The sequence below is a fragment of the Neolamprologus brichardi genome, chromosome 17, assembly GCF_056152115.1.
Source record: "Neolamprologus brichardi isolate AB-2024 chromosome 17, ASM5615211v1, whole genome shotgun sequence".
NCBI classification, from domain to species: Eukaryota; Metazoa; Chordata; class Actinopteri; order Cichliformes; family Cichlidae; genus Neolamprologus; species Neolamprologus brichardi.
In genome coordinates, this window is record NC_142120.1 from 5,085,001 (window position 1) to 5,098,177 (window position 13,177).

Consider the following 13,177-nt stretch of genomic DNA (forward strand, 5'->3'; position numbering starts at 1 on the left):
GGAGACGTAGCTTGCTGCACAGAAAGGTGATGCTTGAAAGAAACTGAAGCAGTTGGAATAATATCAGGTCACGACTCAGACAGGAGTGAAAGGACACATTTGGTAACAGAGTGGCTAAAATTCTTAATAAGACAAGAATCTGTGAAACTGACATAATGATGTGTTTGACAGATTATGAAGTTATCCTATTATCCAGAGCATCAATACCAAACTGTTTTCACAGATCTTTTTCTGCTCTTTATTAAATAAAGCCACTAAATACTTTACATGTAATTAAACTACACAGTGTGATGCATAATCTACTCAAGTAATGAGCTGTATTTGTAACAAAAACGTGTAAGGAGATCAGAAATAACCACAAATTGTTTCTCTGTGTGTTTTTGTACAGATACGCAGCATCTGTGAAGGATGGCTCTCAGTACTTTGTGCTCCTCATCATCACAGACGGGGTCATCTCAGACATGGCCCAGACCAAGGAATCTATTGTCAATGTAAGGGTGTGCAGAGCAGCTGTGAACACCTGAGCCTGCACCTCTCAGAAAGTTCACCCTTTGAAGAAATATTAGTTGCAAAAGTTGAATTATAATAATGATAAATAAAGCCAGTGGCATTCAAAACCAAAGACTGGCTGAAGGAATGAGGAAATAATGAAAACATGAACGACAAACAAGGAAGGAAGCAAGTCATCCCTTAATTAAACTTTACGTAGCAGTACTTTATGCTAAAGAAGCAACGAATCACCATGCAGGCGAATGCAAAGAGAAATGACCGTGACCATCATGCTAGCTGCCCCATTTCGCATATATTTACAACACCACAACACTACGACCATCAAACATCAAAACACAACCTAATTAGCTAAAGGTGCAACTAAGGATGGGTATCGTTTAGGTTTTATCCGATACCGGTGCCAAACCGGTACTTTTGAAACGGTGCCGGTGCTTAAACGGTGCTCAAACCGGTGCTTAAAGAATGGAGAACACAAAATTGGTCCAAAAACCTCTCATGTTCAGCTGTTTTTTTGTAAAAAGATAACAAGGTTAGCCTTTTCTGCAGCTATGGGGCATATATGGTATCACTCTGGGCTGGAAGCAGTGCTTAAACAATGGAAAAAACACAAACTTTGTCCAAAAACCTCTCATGTTTAACTGTTTTCCACTTTTTCTTTGGTCATTTTAGCCTTTTTGGCCAGGGTGAAGGGAGTATCTGCCATCAAACAAGAAGACAGCCGCATGTAGCTATGATGGTGTTTGCTAGTTCACCTTACATGCATTAATGTAATAACGTGGTTAGCCTACTCAACGTAAATTACACACAAACAACATTAAGCTACTCACGCAGAGAAGAACGGCTGTTGCTGCATCATCATCCTCATCATTTCTGCTACACTGGCAGGGCTAGGGGCCAGGACTCTCCTCTTCGGGTTTTTGGGGGATGTTGCAAACTCCGGGTCCGATAACAGGCACCACACCTGCAGTAGATGTGCTCGGTGTGAGGTCTCGCAGCAAGCTATCAAATACGGCGCATTTCTTGGCTTTTAAAAAAACGCTATGCGTCGCCAGGTGTTTCATCGGATTTGAGGTGTTACCTCCTTTGACAGTATCACAGTATCAGCTTAAAGCACTTGTTGCAGGCTGCTTAGTTTGCATCTTTTGCTGTGAAGTACAGCCAGACTTTTGACCGCTTCGCCTTGGGCATTTTTAATCTGTAGCTCTGCTCTAAAAGAACGTACGTACCTGGACCCGCCTACTATCCTCGGAAACGTAAAATGATTGGCTAGAATCTAAAGTGTATCACAGCTCAGGAAAAAAAAGCACCGAAATGTGCGCTGCTTTTCGGTCTGGTTACTACCGTTTATGTCAGAACCGGTGCCATCATGGCACCGGATACCGGTACCCATCCCTAGGTGCAACAATCTAAATCTCACACTTCTAGATAGTTTGTTAGCACTGATGATGTTCCCTAAATAGATGAAAATTGCTTTGTGCTCCATGATTACTGTGTCATCGAAGTTTTGACCATTGAGGGTTAGAACAGGGGGAAACCTGCTGAGTGGAAAATGCAGAAGTGGCAAAAACTGCAGATCCTCTCGAGTCCGTATCCATGGAATCTCATGTTAAAACGGCCAACTTTATAGCATTAAAAAGCATATTTATAGCCTGATACGGGAATAAGTTTTGGCCTCTGTGGATAGTTTCTTCATTTCTAGAGTTCTGAGTGGGATGATTTCTTTAAAGCTCATCCACCTGGATAATTGGATTGGGAGCACGGCTGTTTTAATTGACAGTTTTCCCAACACAGGGGTGCTGGCTCGCATATGCTGGCTTTATTAGGCTTCACCTCTATTAATTTCACTTACTGAAGTAGACCTCTCTACTGTGTTTATGCCTGTTGGGGCATTTTTAATGGATTATCTGATTAATGTTATAGCTGTGTGGTTTGTGCTTCGGTTGAGAGAAATTCTAATATACTATTAGACTTTTACTGAGCAATGCATGTCTGTACACTTTGTGGAGACAGCTTGCAAACCAAGATAATTCAGCACTTTTGTCCAAATATAATAACTTCAAAAATCCATCAATAAGAACTATGTGGTGGCTCGTTTTGAAGCTTCAAAATGTAGAGGCCTAACCCAGCAGGTGACATCGCCATGGCTACATCCTCCTTTTATACTGGGTTAGCATGTACAGCAAGTCACAGTGTGCTTTTCACACATCAGGGTTAGTGCACTATAGTGCAGGGGTAGCAGTCACAGAGTTTTCTGTTGTTGCGCTGGTGACAAGCGGTGTTATGGTGGGAAAAGTTAGGAAACACGACGAAATAACTGTGGACCAAATCTCAAACATAAAAAAATACTCTGGATTGTAAACATTTACAGTAAAGACAAAACTGTGTGCAAATAAGCAGAGGTGTGGAAACTCATGTGAACTGTGCACAGTTGAGGGAATTTAATAAAAAAAATAGAATTTCGCATTTGATACGACGTCCATGACGGGCAGCGGTTCCTTCTGTTATAATGTGTGTTCGCTGTGCTGCTTTTGCCAGCATGTGGTTCACCTTCGCACCGTCCTCTCCATCACTGTCAAGTCCAGAGTCGCCCAGAATGCAAACAAAATGAACAGTGAACGGAAGCCATGTTTCTGAAACCAGTGATCCATCTCAGGGCCTGTGAAAACAACAAAGGACAGGGGGTTTGATGGTTTGACGGGAGAAATAGAAGGCTTGGGTTCAAAAAAGGGGGCAGATATATGCGAGATATGAGGGGGGGGGAGCGGAGCAGAATTAGAAACCCAATGAGGACCTCTACCACAGGGAGGAAAAAAATAAGCGAGATGTTTTGATAACATCATCTATCTTTCTGCAGCCTGAGGTCATAACATTACTCACTGAACACACTCACACACCGATGGACTGCATACACACTCTGTGACACTTGAACGAATGCGCCCACGTACAACACAAACACATGTCATTTGTTAGCTGTCAGCGAGTTGAGTGTCTCATGTCTAATATTAATTACAGTGATGGCTCAGCCCACGCAGCGCTCCGGGGGTGGAAAACACACATGATCACACATATTGTATGTGCTCTGCGAGACATGAATGTGACATGATTTGTTTACTAAAGAAAAACCTCCACAGTGTCCAACACGGGTGAACATGCATGGTGTTACGCTCAAGTAAAGATTTTCACAGCTTTGAATGTTTTGAAATATTAATTGTTCTTCCTCTCGCTCTCGTTTAGGCCTCCTGCCTGCCGATGTCAATTATCATTGTGGGAGTAGGGCCTGCAGAATTTGATGGTAAGTCAACAAGATCTTGAAACATGTGGGTTAAAATAACAAACCTTTATTTGATTCGATTTTTTTGTAGGAAAAACTGCTGCCAGCTTAGTTTTGTCTTTAATCTTTACAGCCATGGTTGAATTAGATGGCGATGAAGTCAGAATCTCTTCTAGAGGAAGATTCGCCGAGAGGGACATTGTTCAGGTGCCTTCAGTCTCTTAAATCGTTACTCATCCTCATTACACTAACCTGTGTCACTGTCTTGGGTCTGCGTTTTCAGTCCATTCTGTGTTCTGACGGCTTTGCTGTGACAATATATTTAAATTGAGTATACAGACGTCTTAAGGGTATTAAATGCAGGTCATACGGGTGTCCCCTCACTGGGATTGCATGCCAAATGATTGTTTGTAAATAAAGCCTGTGAATATTAATTGGAAAGTGGAGTTGAGTCAAATTGGTGTGAGCCAGCCCCATCCTCACGGAGCAGCACTGCCCACGAGACAATTCAATTCAATTCAATTTTATTTATACAGCGCCAATCACAACAACAGTTGCATCAAGGCGCTTTATATTGTAAGGTAGAGCCTACAATAATACATACAGAGAACAACCTGTTACACCCCAGCCCAGGGAAAACCGGCGTGCAACATAAGGAAAATAAAAATGAGAAATGCCCCCACACTCCCTGCTCTCAAGGAAGACGAACCAACAAAAAACAGCTACCACGGATTTCACAACAGCCAGTCAGTTTATTAAGTCCCAAAAGGTAGCAGGCGTCAGGGTGAGCATGGGCAAAACAACAAACAAAAACTCTAGAAATGAAATGCAGCTGGCTTACCTTCACAGAAAACCCCAAAAGAAAATTACAGGTGTCTTACCTGCCTCCCTAACCAAAAACAGGAGAAAAGGTTCCCAAAGAAAAATGGCTTCTCACCCCTACAGCTACCGAGTAAAAAAAAAATATCGACAACTATTTACATCTATATACAACAAACTATTTACAACACGGCAAAAGCTCCCAGAATACAAATTCACACGCAGCCACATGCACAGTTCGTTGGGAACAGGAAGTAGGCGGGTTGAAAGGGGTCCTCATTTATAGCCGGCCTCTCCCAGTCCTCCACCAATGGTCAGCCTCCACCTGGAACTCATATAGCAGCAATAACACAGGACACAAACTATGCCACCCTCTGGTGTGGCAGACAAAAAACACAGTATAAAAAAAAAAATCCATGACACTGAATCATAACAAACCCAACAATCATATGACCCCTATGAACAAGCACTTTGGCGACAGTGGGAAGGAAAAAGTCCCTTTTAACAGGAAGAAACTTCTGCTAGAGCCAGGCTCAGGGAGGGGCGGGGCCATCTGCTGCGACCGGTTGGGGTGAGAGAAGGAAGACGGGACAGTTAAATCCAAAACAAGTTGTGGATTTAACTGTACAAACTGTGTGTGCTGAAACAATACCTGTGCTACGAGGTACTTCATCTACACCTGACAAATCAAGTGCTCGAATTAGGTAATTAAGTGGGACCCGCCTGAAGACTCCTATCAGCTGATGTTTTAGCAATGCACATTCCCAACAAAATTCCAGTTCCAGCCAAACTCAGGGCCTATGCATTTTTATTGGGCCTGGGAGGTATGAGCAGACAGAACCAACCATGTGGTGCACCAGACCCCAGATGGCAATAGAGACACACACACAGAGAAAGATAATGGCAGGCTCCCCAGTAACAGCGAAGAGCCAAATCACCATCCCCTCCATCTTTTACTCAGTCTCACTTCCTCATTAAAGTGAATGAACAGTGAACCTCAGCTCTAACCCCTGGCTTAATGCCCATTTTAAAAAGCCTAGGGCATTGTGGGGTCTGCAGGCAGCCATGCACGATGGATCTGTGCAGCGCAGAAAGATCAGAATTTTCCCCATGTGGCTTCGACATAGCCACAACAGCAGCTACCTGTGTGCTTAAGTTCTTTATTCTTAAAAGGTCATTTAGGTTAGCAAAGCAGCCACATAGACCTGCCTTTAATGTATAAAGTCACAGTCGTATTTCATACAGTATTAGTTCACCCATCCCTTCATCATCCAGTTCAGCCAGGCTTTCTTTACCTTCCCTTTTATTTGTGTTCCTGTTTGTGTTGCTGCAGGGGATCACTTCACGGTTGCAGGTAATCCCAAAGCAGCTTTAATCTTAGCACCGAAGTAGAAGTAGAAGAAAAGCGAACATTCACAGCAAACCACTTGTTTGATTGCAACACGGAGAAGTCACGTTTTCCTCCTCCGTGACCTTTATGCCGCCGTCATAGTCTTAATTCTCGCACCCTCCCTCAGAGCCATGCTCATTAGTTAGTTTTTTTTTTTAACAAGCTCAAGCACACACATACACAAGCGCTCCATGCAGAAAAAGACCTGGTGGCGGTGAAAAACTAAATTTCTGTACGGGAACATTACACCAGCTCAGCCTGCAGGATCTCATTATCACAAAGCTAATAACCCCAAGTGTCATGGTGAAGCTTAACTTCTGCAGCAAGTGTTTCCAGCACAAATTGTCTCCATTTGTGATCTTGTGATTGCAGGTGACAGCATCTCATTAAGTAAATATAAAAAGTGACTTTGTCTTCCATTGGAGGGACATTATGAAGAGAGATTTACAAGATTTATTTCAGCAAAGTGAAACAACTTCAGTGATCATACGGTGACTTGTGTTTTAGGATACACGTATGCTTTCAGCACCACTATAAATTATGCAGCCTAATATTTGATCCCAGTAATCCCTGACTTTTCCTAGAGCTAACTGGTGCTTGTTATGTAGCTGCTGGCTTGTATTTTCGCCTTATCTCAAAGCTTCCAACTGCTCAATTTCTCACTCCAGCAGCCCCAAACCGTGTCAGGAGACTCTATTACCAAAAGTCTCAGGAAAAAAAAAATGAAAAATTGGATGAAAATATGCACATTTCGTCTTTCTACATGTTCTGCTCAGCTAGGTGATGTTACAGATTCGGACTTTTCTTTACCCCAGTTGAGGCGAAACCTTTACATTTGCTGTAGCCCGATCGCCGCACAGCTACACGCCAGAGTTTCAGCCGCCCGGGCGATTCTGCAGCGTCTTAATTAGGCTAGATTCTTCTCGCAGGCAGCTGCCAGCCTGGTGAGCTGTACAGCTGTACTTTTACAAAAATAATCTTGCAGTTCACAAGTACAAAAAGAAGATGAATAGTATTACTTAATTCAACTTGTGTGTGGCTCTTCCCACTGCTCCCCCCTCCACTCCACCCCACCATATTTCACCCTCCTTCTTTCTCACCCCCTTTCTCTTCCTTTCACCCAGTCTCTTCTCCATCTGCGCTTTTCTTCCTTATTGCCGTCTATCCTCTCTGTGACTTCTCTCATTTTCCCCCTCTTTACCAAACCCAACTGTCTTCCCACACATTTCACCGATATCTTCACCTCTGTAAATCCTATCAGTTGGCCGGTCCTACTTCCATAAAGTTATTTTTAAAGCAGCGTCTTCGGTAAAAGCTTTCTAGCTTTCAGCTGTTCTATTGCCTGAAATGACAAAAGTGCAAGTTTTGTTCATCCAGACAGAACTTTCTATGACTTCTTTTCTTCAGAAAGTCTTAAAAGACAGATTTTTGAGCTCTGGTCACGTGACTAACTGGTCAGTTTCAGTGCAGAACAACATCAAATACAGTAAAACCACATGGAAAGCAGATAGTAGTCATTTATTTGGTAGGGTGACATTCAATTACAACAGGACCAACAATCAATAAGGAAATAATCACCTCTGCTTGGTTAACGATAACTGTAATATTTTTAAAGTTCTAATGGCAAAGCTTCAAAATTTGTTCACCTTTTACACTGCCTATGATGCTGACTTAGCTGGCTAGCTAGCTAAGAGTCTATGGCTATGACGCGCAGAATCATGCAAGAGGAAATGGCCTGACAAGCCTGCAGTGCCTATAAAACCTATATATGATTGATTTAGCATTGTTCCTGTCCCAACATCTGTTTCCTGCTGCTTTTTTAACATCTCTCTCCTCCTCTTACCTTTCAGTTTGTCCCGTTCAGGGACTACATCGATCGTACGGGGAACCACATCCTAAGCATGGCCCGGCTCGCCAAAGATGTCTTGGCTGAGATTCCAGACCAGTTCCTCTCCTACATGCGGACCCGCGGGATAAAGCCTTCACCGGCGCCGCCTCCATACACACCACCTGGGCAGCCCATCCAAACCCAGATCTGAGGAGCAAGGCTGGAAAAGGTTTTGGAGTCAGGGGTTCGCTGAACTTGTCACGCGAAATACTTCCATTTCCTTAAAGCCGCTCTCCATGCCTTGTGGTTGTGGATCACAGTGGTCTTTCATGTGTTCAGAAAGCTGCATGCCGGGCCAGGAGAGTGACGCTTTTGAGGGCAGGAAAAGAAGATGAGAGTCTGTTTACTTCCACTGTCAAGCATTCCTGTTATTGTTTGGATTTTTTTTTTTTACCTGCTTATTTTATGCTTGGAAAGATTTTGGAGAAATTTCAGAGAGTCTCAATTCAAATTGTGGCAGAAATAAGAAAGAATGGAAGGAAAGCAGTATAAAACGGCTGATCTTACTTTTTAAAGAGAATGTCTCCAGACAAATGAAGGAGTTACTTGATCTTAAATGAGCAGTAATTTCACTTGTAAATAACTGGACATATATAACTTCTTCTTTCTTTCTCTTTCTCTCCAAATCACTCATTGTTTACAGTAAATGCTAACGAGGATTTTTACTGTTGATACTTTTATATAGTTTCAATATGAAGCTTGTAATACTCTCTTTCTTTCTTGCTCTCTCCTGGCATCCATGCCAGGTAGCAGCAGTGCAGGTCCTGGTAGCCCTTCTGTACCGTACTGTACTGTGCTGTACTGTACCGTACTGTATTCTAGTGTTTGTATTAAACTTTTGCATGAGTGTAGCCTCAGTCAACTGCATGCATATAGTGGCCCTGCACTACCTCTTTTATTCATCTGTCTGTCTGTGGGGGATGAGTGTCTGTCTGCCAGTATCTTCATTCGTCTGTCTTCTTCAGCCTTATCTGTCCATCTCTCTCAATCCTTTCTTTTCTACATTTGTCACTTTTAGCTGTCTTTCCATCCAGCCTTTTTTTTTAGCTAGTTTAATTGAAAAAACAGAATTTTATGCTAATCGGAAATAAGAAGGGTTTTATTTAGTTATTTTTTATTTTATTTATTTTTTTGTTCAAGTACTATAATGATCTTCATACAGGATTTAACTTGACTGGAAATTATTTAAAAAACCTAGACTCTCTGTTCATCCTAAAGAAATGTAAGCTAAATACTCAAGGAACAGCACTGTTGGTTAGCTAGCACACATCTTTGATAAAGATTGAAAACTCCCATATTAATGTGTAACGTTGTTATACATTTAAAGTCATCATTAAAAACAAATTATATTTACCACCAATTAGTGACTGTTAATATGCTTACACGCCACGGCGGTGAGCATCGCAAATAGCTTAATTGCTAGTCATTAGCATGCTAGCATTATCGTTGTGAACATGCTAGCAGCCTTAATGTTAGCATTTTAAAAGAATGATACTGTTAGCATGACTGTGAAGTCAACAAAAAATTAAAATGTGGCTAATATTAGTTACATATTCGGTTTTTACATTTTTTTGACCCTATTATATTTTACTTCAATCCTCCATCCAAGCTCAATGAAGAGCTTTTTGGCTGTTTATGTAGCACTACTTGAGAGTTGAATGGAAACATGGCTACCCTGTCTCTCTGTGTCTGTCTTTCCGCTACAAACTGCCTTGGCAGTAGGATGCGCACGTGCCCAGGGGTTTTGTCTCATTGTGTTGTCACATATTCCTGCCCAATGTGTAAAACAATAGCAGCTGCTCTCAAACAAAATACTGTTTGAGCAAAAAGAGCCCAGTGGTCAAAAATGCAGAGAAAAACACATTTTCCCTATATTTTTTCTTTGCGTGGGTGTAGTGTGTTTGTACTTGAGTGCATTTTTATTACACCTTTAGCTTTGATACAGCTTTGTTTTTACGATGTGTATTTATATGTGCTAATCATATGAACGAGGATGACGCATGCGAGTTGTATTCACCGTTTCGACAAGTTTCCAATTTAAAGTCTTCTATTTTTGTCACAAGTGTGTGTGAATGTGGAGATTTGGATTGAGATATGGATGTCAATTGAAATAACCTTTTAAAACAACAGTAGATACAATATTTAAATTAAGTGGGAATGCAACATTTTAATATTCATGTGCTATCTCCATCTCCTTGTAAAAAGGAGTAACCATGAAAGCAACACTAAAAAATAAATAAATAAAAAATTGTAACTGGAATTTTTTACATACCGTACTTTGGAATACTTTACATTGCACCGCAGCCTCACGGTAGTTTGAGAAATAGTCACAAATTCTTCTGATTTGTGTTTCTGGATACTAATTTTACGGTTGTTTCATGTTCCCCAACAGGACTTTTGACAATATTATTTTCGTATCCAGTGACATATATACAAAAAAAATTTAATTTACCAATTTTAAAAGTCAAACGAGTTTGCATTAAAATACAATTGTTACTACGTTGTCTGAACCACAAGTGCTGCAGGCACTAAAGAGTTACATAATTCATAAAGTTTATCACTCAAAAAAAAAAAAAACGAAACAAAAGACAATTGTGTCTAGGAACATGAACAAACTATTTTTTGTGACAATTTTACATTTTGCAGTGAGACTGGACCGTACATTGCTGCATTTCTTATTGCATTCTCACATTTCTCTTTCTTTTTTACAGTCTTCCCCATGTATTGTCACCATAGCAGAAACTCAATTTCGCCGAATTTATCAAATGAATGTGTGTGTACTGGTTTAGGCTTCTTGTGTCCAACTGCTCAGTTGAAAGCATAAATAAGCATAATAATTCAACATTAAGAGCTCATTGCCTAGACAGGGCACCTCTATGCTCGCTCTATGTCACCTAATCAGTCCCTGCAGAGCAAACAGAGACATAGTTAGCACCTGATCAAACCCTAGGTGGACCTCAAGATCATCACAGCATGATACATTGCAAAATCCCGGACTAAGCTGTTGGAGCAGATAGAATTTGTTTGCTATAGCCGGTTGCTGAAAAACAGAGAAGTTCCCTGAACTACTAGAGCAAGAAACACTCTTTGCAAATACCAGGACTGCCTATAAATACAGCTTTTCATCAGTAGTTGAAACACTACGGTTTAAAAATCTAACCTAGAAGGAGTGATAGAGAGGCAAATGTGAATAAACCCTTTCAACAAGTCGTTTATATATTTCCATTCTTTTTTTCTTTCTTTTTTTGCCTTGTCTCTGGTGACAGCTGTGGACCAATCAATTTAAAAAACACCAATATTGCTTCTTTAAATTCCACACAAACATCCGCTTGGACTTCAGGTGGAACTGCATGGTTAAAGGTCAAACACACTGACCTGTGAATACACTTTTGGTCATATAATTCATACTTAAAAAAATACCACCAACAACAAATGTTGTGTAATGGGAATAAATTATAATTTTTTATATCCAAAGTGTCAAAAGTCAACTTTATTGTGATATAATGTTTTCTAGCAAAAACACTTTTGACCATTATTCAGTGCCAAACAGGGAGATGATGAGTCAGATACTGATTTGATGATCCTAATAGAATTGCCCACCTGTTAGATTCCTTGCAGATATGCTACAGGCTGTACATAATATGAGTCTGGACACACATGGATGTAAACAACAACTTGAATTGTTTGCAGACTACAACAACAGCTTGGCTTTAATCCCAATTTGAGTTGGCTGCCCAGATTTAAACCCATGCTATTTGAACAACAAACTACCTCTTGTAGTCACACGTTCATCATTAAAAACTTTCCAGGTTGGAAAATACATCTGTTCCCTAATTTTAATTTCACCAAATTTCATGAGAAGACCAGCTAATCAGGGCTAAATTGTCAATTATGAGCTGATTTAAATACTTGATGTTGTCACCATAATCTAAAATGTTGTGAAAATCAGGTAATTGTGTCATTTCAATTCCTCATTTATAGTTAAACTTGTTTTTTTCTCTGATTTTAGGATTTTAGGCCATTTTTCTCGTTGTTTGTTTACTGATGAACAAACAACAAAACCCAACAAAAAGTTGCTGGACCTGGTTTAGTGAAATTCAGGATAGAAACTTTCAATTTTTTAAAATCAAACCAGGTTTGAAACACAGACACTTGAATGTAAAATTGAATTTGAAGCTCTGGAAATTGGAAAACTTGAAATTTTCTTGCTGGACTTTGAAAAAACAGAAAACTAATTAAACCCAAATTCAATCCATTCAAATTCCAATATTTCAAATTAAGCACTACTACTTTTTAGTTTCTTATTTTGGAATAATATGTAAGTAAGGATCATATTTTCAGACCTTTCTCAGCTTCCATACAGTTTTACACGGCTCACTAAGTTTGACAAGCCTCATGAAGCCACAAGTGTGTATATGTGTGAACACATTTGATGTATACTGCGCGAACGTGAGCGTGTGTTTGTGTGTGCGCGTGTGCCTGTGAGGCACCTTTTCTAAGCGTGTTTTATTAGATCATGTGAGGTGTTAACACACGTAAGATCTTTGTTTACTAAAGATATCCAAATAATGTATCGTATGCTCGTCATATCTTCTTAATAATGTGCACTATGTTTGCATGTACAGTTTTACAAAGGATGCACCAGTTCCTTTTGTTGAAAACTGAGTGTTTTGAAATATACGAATCTATATGAAAATTAATTGTACAAAATGGCCTTAAATCTTTGACTGATCTTTTTGGAATTGTGCGATGCCTTCTTCTGGAAAATGAACTGTTCAAAGGAACTGATCGTTATCTACTTTGTGTCAGTGTTTCTAATGCTTTCTAGTGTGTTTTCTTTGCACAAGCTCAATAATGGGAAAAAAAATTCTTGTACTTTTTTGAGACCGTGATTAATCAGAGAAAGCATGGCCCAACTGTCTGATAATACATATAACAGATGACTATTTCTGTATTGAACTATTGATTTTTAAATAAATATTCATATTAAACGACATTTTGTGAGTTGTTTTTTTCCCCTCTGAGCCAGTCAAAGGTTAAAAGTAATTTTTTTCTCCTTTTACCCCACAATTATGGAAAAGAAAGCATGCCTTCTCTCTCTTCAGAGGTTTTACATATCAAAGTATTATTTAAAAAATAACGTAGTCCTCTGCAGCTCTTAAATTCAGGTAAATACAGCCTCACGTTAACAACAACATCCCATATTGGACCGTTCATTTAGTAAAAGATATACTGAATGCAGAAGTAGTGGGTGAAAAACTAAAAGCGAACTTTATGCTTCTAAGGAATTCAGCCAGAT

At 40.0% G+C, this 13,177-nt stretch overlaps 1 protein-coding gene across 1 annotated transcript in view; it reads left to right on the forward strand.

Moving 5' to 3' along the window:
- The window catches only part of LOC102791628 (copine-8), a 134,838-nt gene extending 121,964 nt beyond the window's left edge, over nucleotides 1-12,874 (forward strand). Inside the window, exons 17-20 of the mRNA XM_087830909.1 lie at nucleotides 389-491; nucleotides 3,745-3,802; nucleotides 3,915-3,988; nucleotides 7,841-12,874. Of these exons, the coding sequence (XP_087687035.1) occupies nucleotides 389-491; nucleotides 3,745-3,802; nucleotides 3,915-3,988; nucleotides 7,841-8,029 (424 nt within the window). The 3' untranslated portion in view covers nucleotides 8,030-12,874. The remainder of the gene's footprint in view (nucleotides 1-388; nucleotides 492-3,744; nucleotides 3,803-3,914; nucleotides 3,989-7,840) is intronic.
- The last annotated feature ends 303 nt before the right edge of the window (nucleotides 12,875-13,177 follow it).